Below are 23,937 nucleotides of genomic sequence, written 5' to 3'. Positions count from 1 at the left end.
TCATGGTGTTGGTTTTCCTAATATGTCTAGTAATCATTGGTTGCCTGGTCATATTTTCAGTTAGAGAACAAAACTGATTTGTGTAAAGTAGGACTATTTCCTCTCCTGTTATGTCAATCTGGTTCACCAACAGCTCTCTCCCTTATAAGGGAAGCCCCTTTATGTTTCTCTATTTGTTACCAACTGACAGGCCATATATTTTATTTATTAATTACTGACTCTGCCCCTGCTACTCAAATATAAGCTCCCTAGAACAGGGATTTTTGTTTTCTCTACTGCTTGCACACAGTAGAAGCCTGATAAATAGTCTTTTCTGGTTGAATGAATGAATGAGTGAGTGAGTGCTTTTATAAGCAGGCAGGTGAATTGATAGGTGGACTTCTCTGCAGCGTGTGCATGAGAAGCTGGCAGGCAACCAGGGAGTACTCTGCAAGTGCTCCAGGTTGTAGGGCTTCACTCTGCAAGGGATACATTTCAGTATATTTCCTTCCTGGGCAATGGCCGCCTCTCCTCTCCCTTCTCCGACACAGTATCTGATGGAAGATCTGGAGGTGCCTCAGTTTCTGCACTGCTTCTCTCTTGGGACCTAGCACCTTCACTAGAGCCTCTTCCTGGGAGATATCTCACTGATGGTTATGCAGGCAGTTGCTCTTTTTCAGGGAAGCGACAGGGAGGGATGGTGTGCTCGCCACCTGCTCTAGCTGATCCACCTGTTCCTAAGGCAGCTCTTTAATGAGGCGCCCTAATCAGCTCTTACCTCTGGCATCTCAGGCAATTTTATGCTAATTTCTCCACCAATCTTTCTGTTTTCTGTGTTTTAGCAATTCTTCAAGATAATGGCCCTCTTTTTTTGTTTTCTTGCACTGTGAGAGTTCCAGCCACTTAAAAATTATATCTTTTCTTCCTGACAGTGGGAAACTTTGGGAATAAAGGGAGCAGACAGCTTCATGTGTGCAGTCTGCTGTCTTGAACTGGGACGAGTCTTCAGCGGTTCTACCACTCTGAGTGTTGATTTTGTTCCAAAAGTTATCTTTGAAAAATCCTGATTTGTGACCACCTGAAGTAGTGCCCAAATGCTAGTCAATGATAAAAATTTTTTATCCATTCATAGTAAAAGGGAAAAAATGAAATAATTCTGAGATTATGTCCTTTCTACACTTTTCCTAATGTTAAAATGCCTTTTCTCAAAAAAAAAAATTGACAGTGATAACAGATGGTAGTGAGTTTTTTTTAATGTCCTTACTTAATAAAACAAAGTTGTTAATTCTATGTCAGTATCCTTTTTTTTTTTTAGTTTTGCATGTATGTGAAATTCATAAGCCTGGACTGCTGAACTGAACTATCTTTATTGCATTTTTTAATTATTATCTTTGTTACTTGGAGGTGAAAGTATGATTTAACTAAAGTTTTCTTTAAGTACTGTAAAAAGTATGTATTTAATGTGGGGGTGGGAAGCTTAGTAAATAAATCTTGAGAAACCCTAATGGTTATTTTCTTTTTCACATAATAAGGCTTTTGCAGATATGCTAAAAGTAAATAAGACCTTGAAAAGTCTAAACATAGAATCCAATTTTATCACTGGTACTGGGATCCTGGCCCTTGTAGAGGCACTCAAAGAAAATGACACCTTGACAGAGATCAAGATCGACAACCAGGTGAGTTAATGCACAGGGTACATGTGAAAGGGAGGAATACCACAATGGAGGGAGTTAAAAGACAAAGTTCTGTGACTTAACTTGATGTTCTGGCTTTCTGGTAAATTTTGACAGCTTCCGGCGTGTGGAGGGTGTGTGGGAGAGCATGTTAATAATTAAACGGTGCACAGTGGGGAAGCCTGAGACAGAAAGCTCTCCCCAGCCCTGCGCTAGTCAGGAACCAGAGGAGGAAAAAGAGGAGATGGGGGCAGAGGTGTTGACAGCTGCTTTGTTCAGCCTTCATCATCCTTGCCTCTTAGCAGGAACTTCAGCGCAGTCCTGCCCCAGCCTTGCTCTTGCCTCTCACTGGGACTATGAGAAAAGCAGAATGGCCACACCCAGAAACAGACTCCTTGTCCTTGGTTGGAGGCTGCCAGAGCCAAGCTCCTGCTGTCTGGTGCTGGACACAGAGCCTTGTTTCAAGGACTCGGGGTTCTAGTAGATGGCCTGGCTTAGAGTAGTAGGCCACACCCACAGTGTGATCACAATCCCGGCTCTGCTGCAGCATTGCTCCAGGTCCCACCAACAGCCAAAGCAAGCTGCTTTTCCCTGGAGCCACCCCCTCCTGTAACCCCGAAGACCTCTTTTTCCCAGCATCAGCCTACAGTGTTGCTGTAGTCGCTCTACTGGTTTCAGCTGGTTGCTGCTCTCAGACAGCAGCTCTCAGTTCTCAGCATGATGCTGTGCCCTTCCCCTTTGGCTACGGGGACGTGTCTGCAGTGGGATTCAGTGAATCTGCGAGGTCTAGACACTGTATAGTTGGAATAAAGGGCCTTGGAATGGACCAGAAAGAGGAGAAAGCAAGGAGACTTGTGCTGTGAGCATACCCCTATGGGCTGACGGGACGGGCAGTAGGGGAAGTGAGTGACCCCTGCATGTGTAGGAAAATCCCTGGTCTAGACCCTCCAAGATGTAATGGGGCCCCAGGGTCCCACCCAAGACTATTGCCTAAGCCTGGAGACCCCCAGCAGATCACATGAATAGTTCTACTCTCCTTTTTTTTTTTTTTTTTTTTTTCCCTGCGGTACGCGGGCCTCACACTGTTGTGGCCTCTCCCGTTGCGGAGCACAGGCTCCGGACGCCCAGGCTCAGCAGCCATGGCTCACGGGCCCAGCCGCTCTGCGGCATGTGGGATCTTCCCGGACCGGGGCACGAACCCGCGTCCCCTGCATCGGCAGGCGGACTCTCAACCATTGCACCACCAGGGAAGCCCTCTACTCTCCTTTTTTTTTTTTTTTTTTCCTAACCAGAACAAGTGGGCTGTTTCAGTGCAGGTCCTCTGTTCCTAGACTCCTCCTGAGCCTTGTTGCCGGGGGAGCAGGGGAACCCCACCAGGAGACAGGTACTCCCTCACTCTCACCCTCCCTAGAAGGGATGCATTATCAAAACAGCTTTCCCTTGCAGAGATGTGGAGTGAATCCCTGGGAATGTGCACACGTGGCTGTACACACTTAGGAAGCTTGCTCCTGTGTATTCTAATGTGTCCAGCTGCTAGTAAATTAGGGAGTGGGAGAGTAGGAAAACAAGAGAGGGAAATATTAAGTGAGTGAAAAGAAGTGATAGCTCAGGGATATATATCAAATAGGCTAGTGTCAGGAGGAAGTTATGAGGACTCTTCGTAAATATTTCCGGGAGTGCTAAGACAGAATTGGATACCTCATTCCAAAGTATGTTTAACTTTCTGTGTTGGTTCAGGCCATTGTGAAACCCCATATCTGAAATAATGTTCCAGGTAATTTGTTACCAGTTCCTTGTAAGATACTACCTAGTTAGGGTTGCCAGATAAAATACAGTTAAATTTGAATTTCAGATAAACAGTGAATTATTTTTAGTACAAGTATGTCCCATGAAACATTTGTGACATACTTATACTAAAAAATTATTTGTTATTTATTGAAATTCAAATTTAGTTGTGTGTCCTGTATTTTTATTTACTAAATCTAGCAACCTTATACCTATTAAATGAGCTGAAATCCTGAAAATTTAGAATAGAGTAGCTTTTTAGAATGCATGTGAAGAAGACCCTGAAATATAAAATCTGCTCTCTTAAATCGCTCTGAAGGATCAAACCTCATCTCCCGTCCTCAGTCATCTAGGGGTGGATTTGTATAATTTTTCAACTCGCAATATGCCTCTGAAATGGCTTCTCTTTACTTATGATAAGAAAGAGTGTTAAGTTCTAAAGCAACTGGAAAAATTATTTGCTTTATTCCAATAAAGGAAATTCAGACTCAAAACTTCTCTTCCGGGCTTCCCTGGTGGTGCAGTGGTTGAGGGTCCGCCTGCCGATGCAGGGGACACGGGTTGGTGCCCCGGTCTGGGAAGATCCCATATGCCGTGGAGCGGCTGGGCCTGTGGGGCATGGCCGCTGGGCCTGCGTGTCCAGAGCCTGTGCTCCGCAGGGGGAGAGGCCACAGCGATGAGAGGCCCGCGTACCGCAAAAAAAACCCCAAAAAACAAAAAACAAAAACAAACAAACAAAAAAACACTTCTCTTCCATCCATATTTTCTTCATTGACTCATAGACTGTTAGAAGTAGACCTCAGTTTCCTTATCTGTACAGTGAAGGGTTTGAAATAAAATAATCTCTAAGACAGTTTCCTCAGGAAGGGCCAGCAGCTGAGACCAATTTAGCATCATTGCAGCAGGCAGCTGCACCAAAATGAAGGCCTGCTGAGAATCCAGCACTGGCGTGAGCTGCCATAACTAAGCTCCAGGTAAACAAGTGATGATTTAATCAGGTGCCCCTGTGAGAAGAGCAATCAGTGATGCATATTAATGAAATGGGTAACTGCTAAATAAATTTGAGTAGAGAAAAAAGGTCACAAAAAAGGTGATCTGAAGGACTATGTGCTTAACTTTTGTTTCTTTTTCTTTGTATTTAGTGACCTAAAATTAAAAAGAGAAACATCCAAATTATAAGAAATTTTGGTGCCCATTTGTTGCCCTGGGTTTATACAACACAAAAGATCTCAAATCAAAAAAAAAAAGGACTCAGGCTAAGAAAGAAAGATGCTCCATGCTATATTACTTTCTCCCCTTCTTTTATATGCCCTCCTCCCAATATAATTTTCTTTGGCTCTTATATCCTTTTATCACCACAGCATGCTCAAGCTGTATATTACCCAAATCTAAGACTCCAAATGCCTAAGATTTGTGAGGGGAAATAGAGGGGTGTTATGTCATCCCCCTCAGTCAGCTATATCCATCTTGAGCTCCTTCTGCCCTTGGATAGCACCTTTGGCCCACCCCGGGGGTGTAAGCCATAACTATGGCAGCCCCGACCTTAGCTCAAGTCTCAATCTCTAATACAGCCCTGTTGTTTGAAAGTGTGTCATGAACTAAAGTTGCTCATGAAACTTTGAGGTCAGTATCACTTACCTTTTTGCTGCCTCTCGCTCCCATGGCCCTACACTGCTGAGAACAGTAACCTCTATACTTTGGATACCCAGAATTGTTATTTTCTGACTTGAAATGTCACATTTTGTTCATTTCTTGGGGAGAGACTCATTTGACAGGTTGCTGGATGAAAAGAAAGAAGAGGAACAGAGTTAAACCTTAGAACTTGCCTAGAACACAAAAATTCCTCCATTAACTTTTCTTCTTCATCTGCCCAATACTTAAATTTTCCAAATTTAAAATATATATATTTAAATATATCTTTTAATGTATTACACATTTTAATATATTTAAAAGGTGTGTGTATATATATATTTAATATATTTAATCAAAATTGCATGATTCAGGCACAGACATAGACTTGGCAAAGCTATAGGGTCCAGAAACACACCCAAGTACACCTGAGAATTTTGCAGCAAGGTAGTATTTCAACTCAGCGGGGAAAGAATGAAGTAAAAGATGGTGGGTCTACTCACTAGCATTTTTTTTTTTTAATTTCTATTGGCGAATAGTTGATTTACAATGTTGTGACTCACTAGCATTTTGGAACAAAATTAGGTTGGGGCTGTATCTTAATTCTTCTACTAGAATTCATTCCAGGTAAAATGAAGATTTAAATACTAAAATATAAGAAATCATAAAACAAATGGAAGAAATGAGAAGTAGAGAGACTTCCTCAACATGACATAAAATCTAAGAGACTAATAAATTTGACTGTATGAAAATGAAAAAAGGTCTTAATCAGAAAGTCAAAAGACAAACTGAGCAAAGTCTTTTTAGCATGTTTGACAAAGGGCTAATTTCCTAATATATAAATTTTAAAAACAGGGACCACAAGCTGGTAGAAAAATATACAAATGATAGAGGTTGGTAGTTTCCAAACAAAGAAATACAAATGCAAAAGAAAATTAATTGTTCTTAGTCATAATTTGAGAAATGCAAATTAATTAAATAAATACAAGTGAAATAAATTTTTACCCCTTAGATTGAAAAAGGTGAAAAAGATTCATAATATCCCATGTTGGCTAAAGTAGGGAACACTAGCTCTCCAACACTATCAGCGGGAGTAAAAATTGTCACAACCTTTGAGGGTAAGTCAGTAATTTATCAAAATTTGAAACATGCTTACTCTTGGGCCCAGCTATAATTTGCCCTACAGGCACACTGGCAGAAATGCCCCAGGACGTACTTTGTGTGCAAGGGAAGTTCACCATAGCATAGTTTGGAATAAGAATGGAAAGGAATGTAGCAGTCAGTAGAGCAAAGCTAAATAAATTATGATCACTTACTACAATACAGTGCTGCACAATTGTTTACAAGGATGAGGGAAACATACTTACCTACATGAAAAGATGTTCTTAATGTTAAATGAAGAATAAAAACATGTTTCAGAACAATATGCTAGTGTGACCCATTTATGTGAAAAAAAGCGTAGATGTACATGTGATTATGTAGACATATGAATGCACAGAAAATGTTTCAAAGACTACATGCCGAACTGGCTTTCTGTATGGGGAATGGGAATACTGGGGAAAGGGAGCTTTTATATTTTATATCCTTTTTTTGTTTGTCTTTTCTTTGTACTTTCTAAAAAAATTAATGAATATAGTATGAAACAATATACTATGTTCCTTAAATTTAACTGTAAAATCCTAAATGTACATGCCCCATTTTTTAACTCTACTTTTTAAATTATTATTCTATGTCTCAACTTAAAAAGCAAACAGACAAAAAACCTCTTTCCACCAACTCAAAAAACTTAGGGGATTTTCCTGTAGTCCAATAACCCCTTCAGTGTTCGATAATTCAACTAGCTACAGTTCAAACCAGTTTAATAAAGCCTCTTGAGGATCTCCTAGTGAGACTGTTGGGAGAGAATGGCCCATCTTCAGTTATTTTTGGATATGGACCCCAGAAGAGAAAATTCTGTAATTGGATTGATTGCTATAAGACAGTGTCACTATTAAAAAATAATACCCTTTGTTCAAACAGCAGATACTGGGGTAATTGGAAACACCAAGTATTAGTTTTGCTTTAATTTTACATCTGGAATTGCCTTTTCCTTCATAAATAATTTGCTTAGTCTTTTCAGTTTAACACGCAGCAGATTCAGCTGTCTGTTGGATTTTGCTTCTCCACAGGAACAGGTCTCAAATAACTGTATGAGAGAAAACACGTCAAGTGATTTTGTCCCTTTCAATTTGAGACTTTTGCCTTTTTGTCCAACAAATAGCCATGCATCTTTCCCATGCGAGTAACTGTTTCCTCTTCCTTCTTGGCCATTCTCTGTATGTGTCCACACGTGCAATCAGAGACAGCAGTTGGGAACAGCCGTAGAGATGGAAATTGCCCAGATGCTCGAGGAGAATTCAAGGATCCTCAAGTTTGGATATCAGTTTACCAAGCAAGGACCACGAACAAGAGTGGCAGCTGCCATCACAAAGAATAATGACCTGGGTAATGCAGCCACAATATGTGCTGTTAGCAATTAGAAGAGCAGGATGACCATTCATTTCTCCACTTCAGATATAACATCTCACAGATACCTTTCCACTGGCCTTTGGTGTCAGCCCTTCATCAGAAGCACATTATTACATGGTCATAGGAATCCTCATCATCTTCACAGTGTTTAAGTTTTATTGTAGCATTCTTTCAAGAGGAACTGTTTGTTCTTTTTTTTTCCAGACAGGCTTTGATTTTTGCTTGATTTCCTTTGTGCATTTACTTCTCCTTTACTTACTTCTTACATGTAATCACCCTCTGTTATCTACACCACAAGATGGACACAGTGACATGGAAATTCCTAATTCACTTATGTTTGACTCCTGACTGTGCTTTTGTACTTGGGTTTAAATATGGTTATTGGTGATTTACATGTGAAATGACCTAACAGAGCTATGTTTTTTAAAGGTTAAGCTCAGAAGTAGCTTTTTCAGTTAGCCTCTGTTTAATCTTTCCTGCTACCCACTCTTTGCTGAGGACTTCTGTTAGAATGAGGTGGGGCATGTCCTGGTCAACCACAGCAAAGAAGAATGGGACTGATTGGGAAGGCTTGTTCTGGGGACATCCCAGCCTCCTGAAGCAGTGTGGAGCAAGACCATCCAGGTGCAGATAGTCCAGTTGGCAAGCAGTCTGCCAATAACAGAGCTCAGTCCCCAGTTTGAGGTTCAGGGACAGAATGCCAGACCTTGGACAGGGAAACTGGACAAGGTGTCCCACCAAGTATAGCGCTGGCCATGGAGAGGGTTCAGATGGTGGACAAGATGGAAGTTAAGGGTTAGAACCGGAAGGGGGCAGGTACATGTTAGTGTCCAGTTTGCTGCCCAAGACCCTGAGGCCCAGCAAGGGTGCAGTGTATGGCACCCAGAGGCTGGCCAGGCATATGACAATGCTTGCCTCCAAGGTGCAAAGAGTGAGGCTCAGGGGGCAGCCCAGCAAACAGGGCTTTGGGGAATGATTAGAGCAGCAGTTGGAAGATTCCTGGGAAAACACACGGGTCCTCATCTGAACAACACGGAGAGCAAAGAAAAAAGGCAAAACAAGAGGTCTGAAGGAAATGGAGAGGCAGTCCTGAGACCAGGAGCGGCAGCTGTGGACAACAGCTTTTGTTGAATTTTCTGCAGCCGAGCAGGAGCAGGCTGGGCTATTTAAAGTGGGAAGTTGAGGCAGGGCCACAGCCAGGGCACCTTTTTTTTTTACCAAATCCAGGAAGATTGGAGCAGCCCTCTTCCTATCCACCAGAGGAGCCTGCAGGTGGGGAGGTGAAAGGGGGAAGAAGGGGGTTGCAGAAACTGGGAAGGCAGTCAGGGCAGCTTCTTTGATACTAAGTACCAGATTAAAGGACGCTTAATCTCTTGAGTTTGCTAGCCATCTGAATCCTACCTTCCTTGGAGGTTGATTCTTCGAAGTTTCCATTTAAAACAGATTTAGAAACTTTAAATTTCTGTTTGCAGCTCCTCTTGGTTTTCAATCCAAAATCAGAATTGTGAATGTGTCATCCTGGGGAGTTAGTTATAGCCAGTTGGTGACTTGAGTTACACAGAAGCTGAGAAGATGTGTTGTGGATAAGTAAACATGAAAATATTTAGAAGTTCACTGTTTCGTGGGTTTGTTCTGGACCTTCTACTCCATAGAAATGGGAGAGCTCTAACATTCAAGTCCCCAACTATCAGACTTAGCTTTATTTGAAAGTAAATTACACAAGGCCCTGGACTAGTCTGTCATTTCCATTTATTGCCATGGGTAATTAAATGTTGAAATTTTTGATAACTGTGTTCTCAAGTGTGTGAGATTGCTGTTCTGTGTGATTATTGTTGTTTGTCTGAAGTTTAAGGAATATGCCTTCATTTTGTCTTTTTAAACCTTTCTTTCTCACCTAGTTCGTAAAAAGCGAGTTGAAGGAGACCGAAGATAAACTTCCACAAGAAGAGGAAGTGGCAATTTCACCATGGTGGCAATTTCAAAACAAAAGCTCTTCTCCTTCTCCATTGGGACCATTTTATCAAAGGTTGTTCATTTCCGTTAACCACACAACTAATAATTTAATTGTTATTCTTTTTTAGCACTATGTATTTGTCTTGGATTTTTAAACATACACGATTGTTTTATTTGCTCATGGGCACCTCTGGCAACTTGCACCAATGGACTTATGCAGATCTTAGTGGGTGACAATTGAAAATGGTTTAGTGACTTTCATATTGGGTGGTCTTGCTTTCTTACATGAACTTTTTTTTTTTAAAGGAAAGGAACTTAGTATATCAATGTGTTTGTAACTGTGATTAAGATAGAGGCCTATCTCTGTTTACATGCATAGCTTTGAGTTAGGCTAAATACATCAGAAGTGTTCTGCTGACCACATACGAAGTTAGTATTGCCAATCTTTCACTGGGTGAAAAAATGTGACCAACTTAACACAAATTCTCCCTTAGTTCCAGAAAAATCACTAAATGCACATGCCCTACTGGTTGAAGATCAGTGGTGTCATCTTCATAAAAACAAGACAGCATTAAGATACGTAAGCATAGCTTTAGCAAATAGGTATGAAATATTCTTTCACCCACAAAAATAGCTTCAAACCAGACTCACAAGTAGCAAAATGAATTAGCATACCTACTTTTACTGATTATTCCACGTAATTCGATCTTTAACATCACTCTATGGATAACTTTTTACAAAGATGTTTTAAAGTTTTCCAGCCATGATGGCAAATTTTTAAATTTTAGCAAGAGGGAAGCTTTTAAAATAGTACATTCCTAAATAAAACGATAATAATCACACCTTAAGGTTGTCTGTTACACATGATTGCATTATTCTGGCAAATTTTAGAAGCATTTATTGCTTTGTCTTTAGGGCAACAAGATCACAGGATGAAATGTGAACATTCAAGTTAATTATACAGATTTTGTCCACATGGCATGATCCATCCAGACATTTTCAAACATCAGGAAAAATGTGAATTATCGTTTATCCAGATGTTTGTCATCCCAAGGACAAAGCCTATGAAAGTACAATTGAGAGGATTGCATGGTAGATGCATGAATCTTTTCGTCTAGCAGTGCACCAGTGCGATATTAAGCTAAGGAAACATATGACTGCAGCCTTTGACACCAGTTCACAGCTGTCAGTGCCTGAGGCTGGACTTGGTGACCCTCTGACATTGCCTTAGGCACCTCTGCCTCCCTTCCCCACCTCCTTTCCTTCCAACTCTTTCTCTTTTTTCCTTCTTTTCCTTATAATTCTGAGCCTTGTAAAGGTGACATCCTTTGTCCTGGTGACAACTGGATCTAAAGAAGTTGCTGACTCAGGCAGAAGGTGGGCCCAATCCAGAATTTACTAAGTAATCGAGTGTTCCTGAGTTGCTTATAGCAGTAAAACAAATAAATGAAAAAACAATTCCTATATTATTCTAGTTAGTTTATAAAGCACGTGGAAACCGTTTAGGATGGAAAGCCCTTATAAAATTGAACACTTACCTGTATTATAAGTGCCCACATCTCTATCTCTAAAATCCTTTGGAAAAGAAAATAGAAGAAAACAAAATAAAATCCTTTGAGACATAAGAATATTTTATACTTTTCGAGGGAATAATGAGCAGAGCATGTTGAATTTTGGAAACCCTAAAAATCCTTTAACTAGCTTTCTACTGCATCTCCCTATCTATCTATGTAGCAACTACTACTGGACAGTTTTCAGTCTGATTTTTTCTTTCCCTCTTACTCATTTAGGTGTGGTATGTTAGAGTCAACTCACAGGCTTACTCATTATTAAATTATCAAGAATTTTGTAAACTGGTTGTGAAACACAACCATTATTAAAAAGTAAATGACATGCACTTACAATTAAATAAATTATGTTAAAAACAAAAGTAATACTCAAAAATACACTTTACTATTTTTCATACTCCTGAGAGTATTTGCACTTACTGTGTCTATATGGCAGAAATACTGTATCATGGTGTGCTCTTAAACATCTCTGCCCAACTCAGTAGTTCTTCCCAACTCAGAAGTTCAGTACTTCTTGTTGGTGGGAGTATTTATACCATGGAAATTAGCAAAGATTACAAATCAGGGCTTTCACCCCATCTCCCCTACCCCCAGTTTGCTGGTTAATAAACATTCAGCAGCACACCACTGGGTAAAATGTATACAGTTCTTCTCCTCCTTCTTCTTCCTCTTCTTCCTCTCCCTCTCCCTTTCTCTCTCCCCCTCCCTCTCCCTCTTCTTCTTCTTCTTTTTGTATACATGTTTTGGTTACCATGTTGCCAGGGAAGACACATCTCTTAGTTGTCTTTCTCCTATCCCTTTAGATTTGTTGCAAATATGTTTAAGTGCAGAGTCGCTGACATGCCCCTCTAAGTAAGGCTTTTTCCTTTCTTTTCTCATTTACTCTCTTTCTTGCCTTCACCCCTAAGAAATCTTGGATCCTATGGAGTGTTCCCTGCAGCCCCAAGGTGCTGTGGACCGGGTGCTAAAGCAATTCTAGGCAAACCGTGTCAGAAAGCAAGAAAAAAAATCAGGACTTGATAGTGACTGTGCTGCAGTTGTCGATAGTATTAAAGCAAGATAATGGGATATTGTCAAAATTTAGCACTGTTTTTAGCTTATAAAATAGTTGGGTCACATGTATATAGAGTCTGTTAAATCAAATATTTATTATTAATCAGTTTATCTTATCATTACCTGTGTTTTTGTAGTAGCTCGAAAGGTGACATTTCCATGAGTATTCATATAACTATTAGAAGATAAACTTACATTTCGGGGAGCTTATAAATCATTTAATTAGCCTAGGACTTCATTTCCCTGTCTGCCAAGTGTGTGTAAGTAGAAGCTCTTTCGTGATCCTGAGCATGATTAATCCCTTACCATCCATCATGGTGGGGCATAATGTATATAAAATATTTTTATATGTATGCATTTTGCCAAATATTATATCGAGATATTTGGCAACATCTGGACCGTTGATTGAAAGGAGATCATCTCTCTCCAGACCACCTTCTTTCCCCTTTTAGACTTGTACAGGCCCACCCCAAGTGTAAAATCACTCACCTGGACTCGCAGGCTCCTATCACCAACACCCATCACAGCATATGTGGAAGATGACTTTTAGGAGATACATTTTGGAAGTCTAGAGAGATCATATAATTAGTTCAGCACTACATCTCCCCATCTGCCAGAAGTGTATAAGGGAAACTTTTATCCTCATCAGCGTGATTAAATCCCTTCCTTTCATCTTGGTAGGGCATAATGTAAGTACGCGCGCGCACACGTGTGTGTGCGTGTGTGCATGTTGCCAAATATCCAGATATCTCACTGGGTATTTGACTGCATCTGGACCACTGATTGAAGGGAGATACTCTCTCCCCAGACCCACTTCCCTTGTCCTTTTTAGAGTTGCTTCAGGCCCAGGTGAAATGTGAAATCACTCCCTAGAGTTTGTGGCTTATGTCACCAACCACCAAATTTCCCAGCATGTATGGAAGATAACGCTTAGGGAATGAATATCAGAAGCCTGGAAATCATTTCATTGTTCCAGCACCAAATCTCTCCATATGCCTGAAGTGTATGGGTGAAAGCACTTTCATCTTCATCCACATGATTAAGCCCCTTCCTTCCATCTTTGTAGGATATATTGTATATAAATATTTTGTACATAAATATCGCCAAATACTGTAAGGAGGTGTTTGGCCAAAGCTGGACTCCTGATTGAAGGGAGATGCTGTCTCCCAGTCCCTCTCCCCTTTCCTTCTCAGAGTTGCTGCGGGCCTAGGTTAGGTAGAGAATCACCAACCTGGAGGGGCTCATGCAACTCACCCATCTTAGAGCATGCAGTTCATCTTACAGTAAAAGCCCATCTCCATTTAAAAACTGAGAAAGCATCCCAATGCCTATACTCCTCAAAACAATTTCCCTAAGGGAAGCCTGGCACATCATACCAAAAGAACAGCTGCTTCTCTTCCAGACAGAAAGGTGGCCCCTGGCAGGTCACCAGCATTAGGGAAACCAGTGTGTTCTGAATAACTACCGTGAGAATATTTCAGACAGTCAAACGTGAAACCAGTTTAAGCATCAACATGTTTTAAATGTAAGATAGCCTTTTAAAATTTACAGAAGAGTTTGGGGATATTTTCCTTTTTTTGTGGCCATGATGTACTTAGCCCTCTTCTAGGCCCTGTGAAGGAGACAGGAAGTGAAAGAACTCTGGATTAATATAATTTGATCAGTGTTTCTGGGTTTTGGGGTAGAGTGCCTTATTGAAAAGCGGATACCATCGTTAGCTCAAGTATTGATTGCATAAGCAAAAACGGGCAGGGGGCAGTAAGCTGTGACTACTTTGTTCTGTGCTATGTTACCTGTACTCGGTGGAACTGTCTCTGGAGTTGGGTTTTAAGTCATGATTTTGAAGCTTCCTTCCTCTGTTCCACTAATGAAGCAATGACGGCTATTTTCATTTTAATGAATAGAGAACTAAGAAGAAATATTTTAGCTCTGCCTTCCAGTAGCAGTTTCCCCTTATTGCTCCTCATGTAAAATATCCTCAGCACTCACCATGCCATCGTCAATGCTCAAGGATTGAGACACACGCAAAGGAAAAGTGTGAGAATGCTTGAGAGCCTCAGGTGAGCCCTCTGGATGAAAATCACATGATCAGGCCCCCTGGTAACAAGCTGGAGAGAGAAAAGTACCCAGAACCTTAAGGATGTATTCATTGTTCTTGCTCCCAACTCTAGGTCAGATGGAATTTTGTTTTGTGGTTCAGGAGTTTAGTAGAGTGGAGGGGCTAAGTGCTGTGGGGAAGGAAGATGGAAATTAAAGGTTTTGATTTGTTTAAGGGTAGGAGTAAGCTCTGCTCAGCTTACCTCTTTCCCATCTTCCCCTAACAGCTATAATTAAACATTCATTAGATGGATGGAGGAGTTGCAAGGTTCGAATTTATAACCTGCCTCTGGGCACTATGCTAGGAAGGTTGTACACATACCAGAGGTTATCCCAGTTTTGTGATGCATCATTGACTTGGGAGAGGGTGAAGGAGACTAGACTTTTCTCTGACATCTTCCATGGTAGTCATTCTGAGCACACTGGCTCTGCTAGTTGGTATGGTGGAAGGGCACCATACTAACAGGTTTGGAGGCTGACTCTTAATCCCATCACCAACACTTAGCAGGTATATGATCATGGGCAATTCATTCAATTGCCTGACAATTATAGACTATATAGGGGGAAGAGCACTGGATTTGGAGTCAAGAAACTTGGACACTTGGCTCCATACTTTCTTAGCTGGGAGACTTTGGGGCAAGCCGCTTAGTCTCTCAAGCCTTAGGTTCTTCAGCTATACTATAATGGGAATAAACTTCACTAACTACCTCACAGACTTGTGGTGAGAATATAATTAGATAATGGGATGAAAACACTATACTGGAAAGGGCTATACAAAAGTGGGAGATCATTTTTATTATCTATTCACTAATGTTTTCCACTGCCTCTTGAATCCATTTTATTCTAACCAACAATTACATCTCTCACACCTTTTTGAATATGAGGAATTAAAACATGGGTATGATGTAGGGGACTGGAATTATCTTACTTTCCACATAGAGGTGGGAGAAGTGGTTGATGGGCGCAGTGGGTGTTAGATATACCAGTGAAGTATGTGGGTGGGCATTTTCCTGGGCCACTTTGACAGTACCCTGGGATGTGATCAGGACCCTTGCAGAGACACTAAGGGGAAAGCAAACAGTGATTAGGAGTTGAGAGGAGCGTCTGGCGCACTGCTGCCCTCCTGTCAGCTTTGTCACTACTCAGGGGGTGGGGTAGGCTAAGATTTGAGGTGTGATTGGAGGCCTAGGAAAGAAGACTGTCCTTAGGGCCCCAACAGCTGTGTAACAGGCTCGAGCCCTGATGGTGAAGGGGAGGAAGTGTTACTTGTGAGATCAGCTCTCCTGGGCATCAGCTACTTTGTTATCACCAGCAACCTTAGTCCTGGTCAGTATTATTTTCTGCTAAGAAAGATATTGAAACATAGCCTCAAGGAACTTTCATAAGCACTGGGAAGCAGGGACTGTCTCATCAATCTTTGCATCTTCAGTAACATCTAGTAAGGTGCCTTGTGTATAATAGGTGCTTAATAAATGTTGCTTGAATTGAATTATCCTCCAACCCCTCAAGAATTATGCTTAATTTTCCACCAAGTGATATTTTTGGAAAATAGTACTGATTTGTATGTCAGCTATGTGTTTCTTTGGGCAGGTCTTTCCATCTATCTTGTCTTCATTTCATTTGTAAAATGAAGTGAGTTAGATGCTCTCTAAGGTCCCTTCCAGCCCCCAGATGTTACAATCCTGTGATTCTAAATGTTTCCATTGCCTCTGAACGTGGGTGCGGGTGCGCAATGCCTCCCTTGTGGCTCCATCTCTCCTCCATAGGCTTTGTTCAGAGGAAGAGGTCTGAACAATCCACAGAGTTATTTGTTCCTCTGCAGCGGTTTTTACTGTTTTCAGAATAGTTCTGGAGGAGCAGCCTTTTTGACATTTTAAAATGTATGATATTTTCTCCTCATATTTTATTTCTCATGGTGGAGAAAGAGAGGAGGAAATGCAAAGAAAGAAACTGAACACAGTAAACATGGCATGTTTTTCATAGGTTTTTATTTAGGGAGGGGGGAGAGAGAGAGAGAGAGAGAGAGAGAGAGAGAGAGTGTGTGTGTGTGTGTGTGTGTGTGTGTGTGTGTGTGTCTGTGTGTGTCTGTGTCTGACTGAGCACATATTGTCTGGATAACAGAGAGAAGCCAATCAGAATCAGAAGTACACTGTGTGATTGGGAGAAGCTGGTCCAGGATTAAAACTTTCCCATGGATAATCTAAATGTGGATAGATAAGAATTGGCCATATGGTGAAATGAGATGGGTAGAAAATGTACTTTTTAAGGAAATTTTATTTTAGTACCAAATTTGCCAGTGACAATCTTTAGTTAAGAAAGAAATTATTCAGAACTAAAATTCTCATCTCTGCCACTTTGGTTTTAAAAAACCCCACTATAGTCATGGAATAATATTTATATTTTAATTAAAACTTTATCTTAATTCTGTTTCATCTATTTAAAGAAAACAAATAAGCAGCATTTTTCACTGCATTTAAAAATGTAAAATACTTGCATGCCACCAATGTGTAATATCTTACCAGTTCAGATGCCTGTAATGTGTGACCTTATGTGTACCTGTATTGTTTTGAAGAGAACAAAGGAAATAATACTTTGTAAGCTGTTTAAACTTATATTGGCAACATTTATCTGGCTAAGCAGTTATTGATAAATCCACATAGTTTCATTTTGAAACTTTTCACAGGTAGACATTGATTATATTCATTAGGAAATTAAAGATTAATTTGCCTTTTAAATGTGAAATTGAACATTATGTGGGAAATAAATGTGTAAAAAAGCAAAATGTATGAAACGTGAAATACTTTTACCATGATAATTAATAAGGATCCCAGTCGGCACAGATAGGTGCAGTGTTTGACCTTTTGGAATTTGCCAGCCTGACCTAATGCTAAGGTAAAGGTATACTGTTTTAATTAATCAAGATCTTTCTGCTTTCAAAGATGTAATGTATTCATTTGTGTCTGGAATGAAGTTTCCAAGTGAAAGTGTACAGAACATTAGGAATAATAAACTTTTCTTTTAAAATGAAAGTAAAGACTGATTTAATCTAGATAATTTTAAGACACATTGTCTCTTTAAAATAAATGATTGGCACCATGTTCTCATATTAGAAAAGTACATTTGCTAGAAAGGACCATAGAGTGCCCTTATTATGAGGAAGATAAGAAGTAGACAGACAACCAGAAGTAGCCAGAGGAGAAACAAGACCTCCTTATTAAAACGAAAATACACACACACACACACACACACACACACACACACACACACACGCACACATTCAGCTAAACAGTTAACATTTGTTAGAATAAATGGGAGCAAGAATACAGATATACTTAACCCCAAATGGGTTAAGTGTTTTACCTTGAATTTTTTATATTAACTTTGGAATTAAATTTTTTGTAAGCTATGCTGGGATTCAAAACAGGGAACACTAAAAATAAAGTTACATTGTAAAGGCTTGTCCTGGAAAAACAAGAAAACCTACTCTTTCTGCCACCCTGCTGAACTCTGCCCGAACTCTCTGTCACTTAGACTGATGATGAGGTCCAAGAAGAAGCATAGAAGGCCTGTATCTAACTTCTATATTTGCTGTCTCACACCTTTTCATGGTCAAGGAGGTAATTATTTTCTTTGAAGAATTCTCTCAGTCTATGAGGCTGTAATGAATGGGAGTTACAGGTGTGCACTTTGGGGTCAGACTTGCCCAGTTCAGATCTCACTTCTGTTAGTTGTGTGAAATTCTGCAAATTACTAGCTTCAGTCTCTTCACCTCTGAAATAGGAATCACAGTCGTACTTCACAGTAGGACTATTATGAGGATTCATGTGTAAAAATACTTAGAGCAGTGCCTGGCATACAGAAGGCACTTAGGTATTAGTATCCTAAATTCTAACCTAAATTAATATCCATGGATATTAACAGCAACAAAGTTCTCCGTTTAATGTTGACAATGTCAGGAATTTAAGGAGGACTGAATCTTACTCATTTTTGTGTTTCCACTGTCCATTCCCTTCTGGCAGACAGGCCCTCCCCCATCACTCCAAGAATCAAATATAAATTAGATACAGCTGACTCAGAAGTTACTCCTGACCCACCCTCTCATTTAGCTCCTCATGAATTCCCTGATGTTTCAACTTGCTTGTACTTGCCCTGCTTTCTGGGTGCCCTCCTTTGGATTTGGCAGTCTGGCTTTGAGCAGTGACTCCTTGACTTTGGGTCTGTTGTCTATTAGACTTGACTCTGTTATGGACCACCCTCTCTCAGTTTGATCATTCAGCCTTTCTCTGGGGCTGTAAGAAGTGGTGCCCCACACCCTCCCTGCCTCAGCTAACAGCTCACTTCCCAGCCTACCAGTCAGGGAACACAATCAGATGCCCACAGCTTCCTGCAAGTATCCCACATATCACAGGGCCTCTGTAGGAACTAGATGTACATGAGCTTGAATGAGGCGGGGCTGTGCTTTGGCCCAACCAACCTAAGAAGGGAGATGATGTAGGAAAATCAATGCATGACTCAAAAGGCGTGGTGGTGGAGGCCAGGTGGAGGTGGGGGAGGTCTCCAAATTGTAGACCACTGAACTTATCAATCCTGAGCAAAATTTTAGAAAAGTATTTCCACTTTAGTGGTTTGTAAGCACTTAGAAGTGAAGCAGTGATCTCTAACAGGTAGCACAGATTCACTTATATTAAATGATAGGAAATCATGAGAGTACAGTCAAAAGAACGTACTGTGTTTGGATTTCATCAAGACATTTGAGAAAGTCTCAACACCTTTGAGAAATGTGGGCTGTGTAACAGTTTAACTAAATAGTTAAATGACTGGTTTAAACAGTCTTTTTTTTTTTTTCTGACTCATGATCATAAGTAAAGGCTGATGAATGGAAGAATTTCAACCAGGAGGGCTTAGCCGCTACACTGGTCTTTCCTTGATGAGTTTTGGTTAGCAGTTCATCAGTAATTTGGATGTGATACCCATAGAATACAGACTGAGTCTTTAACTAATGGGCACTGGGAGAGATAAGGAATACTTTGAGAGGTTCAAAACTATCTGGACAGGCCAAAATCCAAGCCTGTATCTAATCAGATGAAATTGAATAGAAACAATAGTAGTTTTCTACTTTTATATATATATATATATTTATTTACTTACTTATTTTTGGCTGCGTTGGTCTTGGCTGCTGCACATGGCGAGCGGGGGCTACTCTTCGTTGCCGTGCACGGGCTTCTCATTGCGGTGGCTTCTCTTGTTGCGGAGCTCGGGCTCTAGGCGCGCGGGCTTCAGTAGTTGTGGCACACGGGCTCAGTAGTTGTGGCTCGCTGGCTCTAGAGCACAGGCTCAGTAGTTGTGGCGTATGGGCTTAGTTGCTCTGCGGCATGTGGGATCTTCCTGAACCAGGGATCGAACCCATGTCCCCTGCATTGGCAGGCGGATTCTTATTCACTATGCCACCAGGGAAGTCTCTAGTTTTCTACTTTTTTTTTTTGCGGTACGCGGGCCTCTCACCGCTGTGGCCTCTCCCGCCGCGGAGCACAGGCTCCGGAATCGCAGGCCCAGCGGCCATGGCTCACGGGCCCAGCCACTCCGCGGCATGTGGGATCTTCCCGGACCGGGGCACGAACCCGTGTCCCCTGCATCGGCAGGCGGACTCTCAACCACTGCGCCACCAGGGAAGCCCTCTAGTTTTCTACTTTTAATCCAAAAAGTCAACTACAAAAGATAGAATGGGAAAAATGTGAGTTAATTGCCATCTGTGTGGATAAAGACTTTGGTGTTGACGGAAAGCTTAACTGTAAGAAGTAGAATGTGCCTGCCTAAAAGCCAACTCTAGCTTCCGTGACAGTAGACAAAGAGTCTTGATATTTGTCCAAAAATCTGTTATTTGTCCTGGGCTTTGGGCCTCAGCTTTTGGAATGCCTACTTCAATATTATTCCCATCATCCTTAAACTTTGGCATGGTTGGTGGTAGGTATTTTTAAAGGTAATTCTTATATATAATCAGTCAACAGTGTCACTGATAAGAACAAAGTATGTCATTTAAATTTGCTATTATTTTATGAATATTGATTTTCAGATATAGGCAGGTATTCTAGATTGAAAAATCTGCTATTTATTTCTTGAAATTCTATCAAATATAAATGTATATTGCTAATTGGATAAGTAAAATGCTGTAATAATTGCTGACTGTGAAAGGTTTCTTTTGTCTTCAACATTGATTAAAAATAAATTAATTCAAAAATTATTAAAAAGTATGAAGAACTTTCAAGTAGATAAGTAGGGAAATAGGTTGACAGTTACTACAAATATAAAGAAGGTGCATTAGTTAGATAACTTAGGAAGAACAACAATATCTTTTTTAGTCAATATATGCTTAAAATTTTAAAATAATAATACAAGGAAAGATAAGTAGAGATTACATACTATTCTTCTTCTTTTTTTTTTTTGGCGGTAGCGGGCCTCTCACTGCTGTGGCCTCTCCCGCCGCGGAGCACAGGCCCCGGGCGCACAGGCTCAGCGGCCATGGCCCACGTGCCCAGCCGCTCCGCGGCATGTGGGATCCTCCCAGACCGGGGCACGAACCCGCATCCCCTGCATCGGCAGACGGACTCTCAACCACTGTGCCACCAGGGAAGCCCATACTATTATTCTTTATAGAAATCTTTGGTGTACCTAGCATGTATAATTTAAAACCAGAATTGAATTCTTATTTAGTTCCATTTAGGACATGGCTCTGTTCATCCACTCGCCTCTGCTGAAATCTGGCTCTCCAGTGACTGCAGGAGAGTCTAACTGCTCACAGAACTCGGAAATTATTGTTCCTATGTTATACTATGTTAAACTTTACTATTTTAGCACTAACATTTTAAATAATATTAAAACAATAATTTAAATTTTGGCATCAAAATTTAAGTTTATTTGTGTATCCAGAAGTTTATTTTTTTGATAGTGATATCTGTGAGCAGCCTTGGCTTCAGCTGAAAATTTAAATTCTCAGCCCTTTGGCACTTAGCTGAAATATGCATTTAATGCACCTTCAGCGGAGGCACAGTAGGGTATGAAAATATGAGGAATGGCAAAATCAATTCCAGCTAATGGCCTTAGGGAAGTTTGAGTCAGAAACAGGCATTTGAGACGGGCAATGAAACATGAGGAAGCTTCTAACAAGCAGAGATGGGGTGCTAGGGCAAGATATTTCAAGCTAAAGGCTTTGCCTGAATCCTTTCTATAAAATTGTGCACCCCAGCTATGGTGTTTATCTTCTCTGATTCCTCCCTCCCACTGCTTTAACCAACTCCAAGCTCCCAGGAATGAAATCCTTACCTTTTAGTTACAACTTGATGTCTTTAGCTTAAGTTTTCTCAGTTCTCCTATAAAACACATTAAAGAAAAAAACTTCAGTATATCAAGGAAACTATTTCCTAAAGGAACTTTTGATAACAAGAAAATTGTTGCTGGCATTAATTTGCAAATGATGATTCAGTGTGACACGCTTTATGAGTTACTCTGGCAGGAAGTTTAAATATAACACAACTTAGGGCTTGTAATACATTAAGTAAAGTCACAGTGTCATTTTGTCAATCACTTTCACTCTGACAAAACCCTGAAAACTGACAGGATGTGTACTCTGTTCCTTATTCAAATATTTTACCTAACAGTCTCAGATATGTTCTCTTTCCTATGTTGAACTTAAACAAACTGTTTTCCATTACTTGAAGTGGGATTAAATGTGTGGGGGAGGGGTGCCAGACCACTTTTATTTCAGAGGATCGCCTGTCATGGAATAGGCACTGCAGTAGTCAGCTTTGCTAGGTCAGTCTATAGTAACAAACAAACCTAAATCTCTGTTTACTTCTTGTTCGCATTACACATCAGCACCTGTGTTCAGCCGAGGCTCTGATTCCATGTGACTTCTCATTCTAAAACCCAGGCAGAAGGACGAGACTCTATTTGGGACATGCCATTCTCTTGGTAGAAGGAAAGAGTAAGCACACGAGTAGGAAATGGCACTCTCAAAGCCTCCACTCAAAGCTGTCGTATTGTCGCTTCAATTCATTTTATTGGCCAAAGCAAATTCATGTTTGTAAGCTTTGCGATTACAATATGACAGTATTTTTGTGAAGAAAGAAGGAAAAGAAGCCTGAAAATATCTACAGAGAGGCACTGCAAGTCATATAACAGTGGGTAAGGTAGTCTTTTCCTCTACGGGAGAGCAAATAGTTGGGAACAATATCGCAATCCACCACAGGCATTTAGTCAATTAACCTTTTCACTTATTTATGTAACTATAATTTTCAGGTTTTGCCTTTTTTTCCCTCTTCTAGGACTGTGCTTTTTCTAACCGTAAGCTAATAATGGCAACCCATAAAGTGTAGTCCTTTTAAGAGAGCTCTGTCTCCACTTCAGGATGAGTTTCACTGGATCTTGTCCTGTGGAGCCAAACCCTCTCACAGCTGCTGTTTATAGCTGCATCAGGACCTTGGCTGGCATTTACCATGAACCTTGTGGATCTGTATCCCACTCATGCGCAGGAGGGGAGGGAAAGTTATTCATTTATTTACAAATATTTATTGAATACCTATTGTATGTCAAGCATTGCTGCAGATGCTAGGGAGAGAGGGGTAAATGATGCAAACTCCTTAAGCTTACATGAGTAAATAAAGCAAGATGTTAGGGAGTGACAGGTGCTAAGAAGACAAAGCAAGTAAAGAGAAAGACAGGGTAAGAGGATCAGAGAAGACCTTTCAGAGGTGACATTTGAACAGAACCTTCATGAAAATGAGGGCGTGAGCCACGAGTATTTGGGAGGAAAGCATTCTCCTATGTAGTAGAAAGAACTTGAAGTGAGAAAATACTTGGCAGGATTGAGAAACCTCAGGGAGGCCCCTGTGACTGGAGTAGAGCAAAAGAGTGTATGTGTGGTAGGAAATAAAAATTTTCATGTAAGGACTGGTGGGGGTGGATTTAATTGTAAAGGAATTTCCTTTCCTTTCCAAAGGAAATGTGTTGGGAAGCCCTAAGTGGTCTGGAGCAGGAGGGTGACATGATCTGATTTATTTTAAAAAGGTCATTCTGGCACTGGTATACAGAATAGATTGTAGTTAGAGAGAGAAAGCAGTGAGGAAGGTTCTATTTTTTTACAGTTTTATCCAATACTAGGATGTTATTCTTAATACGTCTGGTACCATATGTGGTATTTAATGTATATGGGTTTAGGCGATTCATATTTGTGAGTCTTGTGATTACAATATGATAACACTTGTCTGAAGAAGAGGAAAGAATCCATCATCACGTCACTTTATTTTAGAAAAAAGAATTAGAATAAGATGAAGCCATTTGTTAGGAAAAACTTAAAGAGCTAAAAAAGAAAAATTTAATGTATGCCTAATACCCCATATTGGAAGGTCGGGGAGGAAATGTGTCATAGTTTAAATCAGTCAGACATTGAATTAAAAGCCCTCTCTGCTTCTTAAAGAGCAAAGCAGAAGAAGCCATATTGCTGTAAAGGAAAGTCCTTCTTAACATAAACCATATCTGGATAACCATGGTTCACTGCTTTGCTTTTTCAGGAACTCTATTTTGTCAGTTTCCCCAGAGGTGTAGGAACTCACAAGAGACTTGCCAGTTAGCATAACACCTATCTATTAACTTATAATGAAATACAGAACTACCAAATGAATCCAGATGTTCAGCTCATC

At 40.5% G+C, this 23,937-nt stretch overlaps 1 protein-coding gene across 7 annotated transcripts in view; it reads left to right on the top strand.

The window, feature by feature from the left end:
* Positions 1-17,279, top strand: part of TMOD2 (tropomodulin 2) — a 54,528-nt gene extending 37,249 nt beyond the window's left edge. For 4 of the 7 annotated variants that reach the window (XM_033409144.2, XM_033409142.2, XM_033409146.2 and 1 more), the window contains 2 exons: positions 1,512-1,655; positions 9,473-17,279. In XM_033409144.2, coding sequence (XP_033265035.1) covers positions 1,512-1,655; positions 9,473-9,655 — 327 coding nt within the window. In that variant the 3' untranslated portion in view covers positions 9,656-17,279. Of the gene's footprint in view, positions 1-1,511; positions 1,656-4,304; positions 4,412-7,405; positions 7,551-9,472 lie in introns of those variants that run through there. The other 3 variants (XM_004281673.3, XM_012537390.3, XR_007475558.1) reach the window with 2 other exon arrangements.
* The last annotated feature ends 6,658 nt before the right edge of the window (positions 17,280-23,937 follow it).

Source organism: Orcinus orca, chromosome 2 (genome assembly GCF_937001465.1).
Source record: "Orcinus orca chromosome 2, mOrcOrc1.1, whole genome shotgun sequence".
NCBI classification, from domain to species: domain Eukaryota; kingdom Metazoa; phylum Chordata; class Mammalia; order Artiodactyla; family Delphinidae; genus Orcinus; species Orcinus orca.
This window is presented reverse-complemented; position numbering and strand designations above follow the sequence as displayed.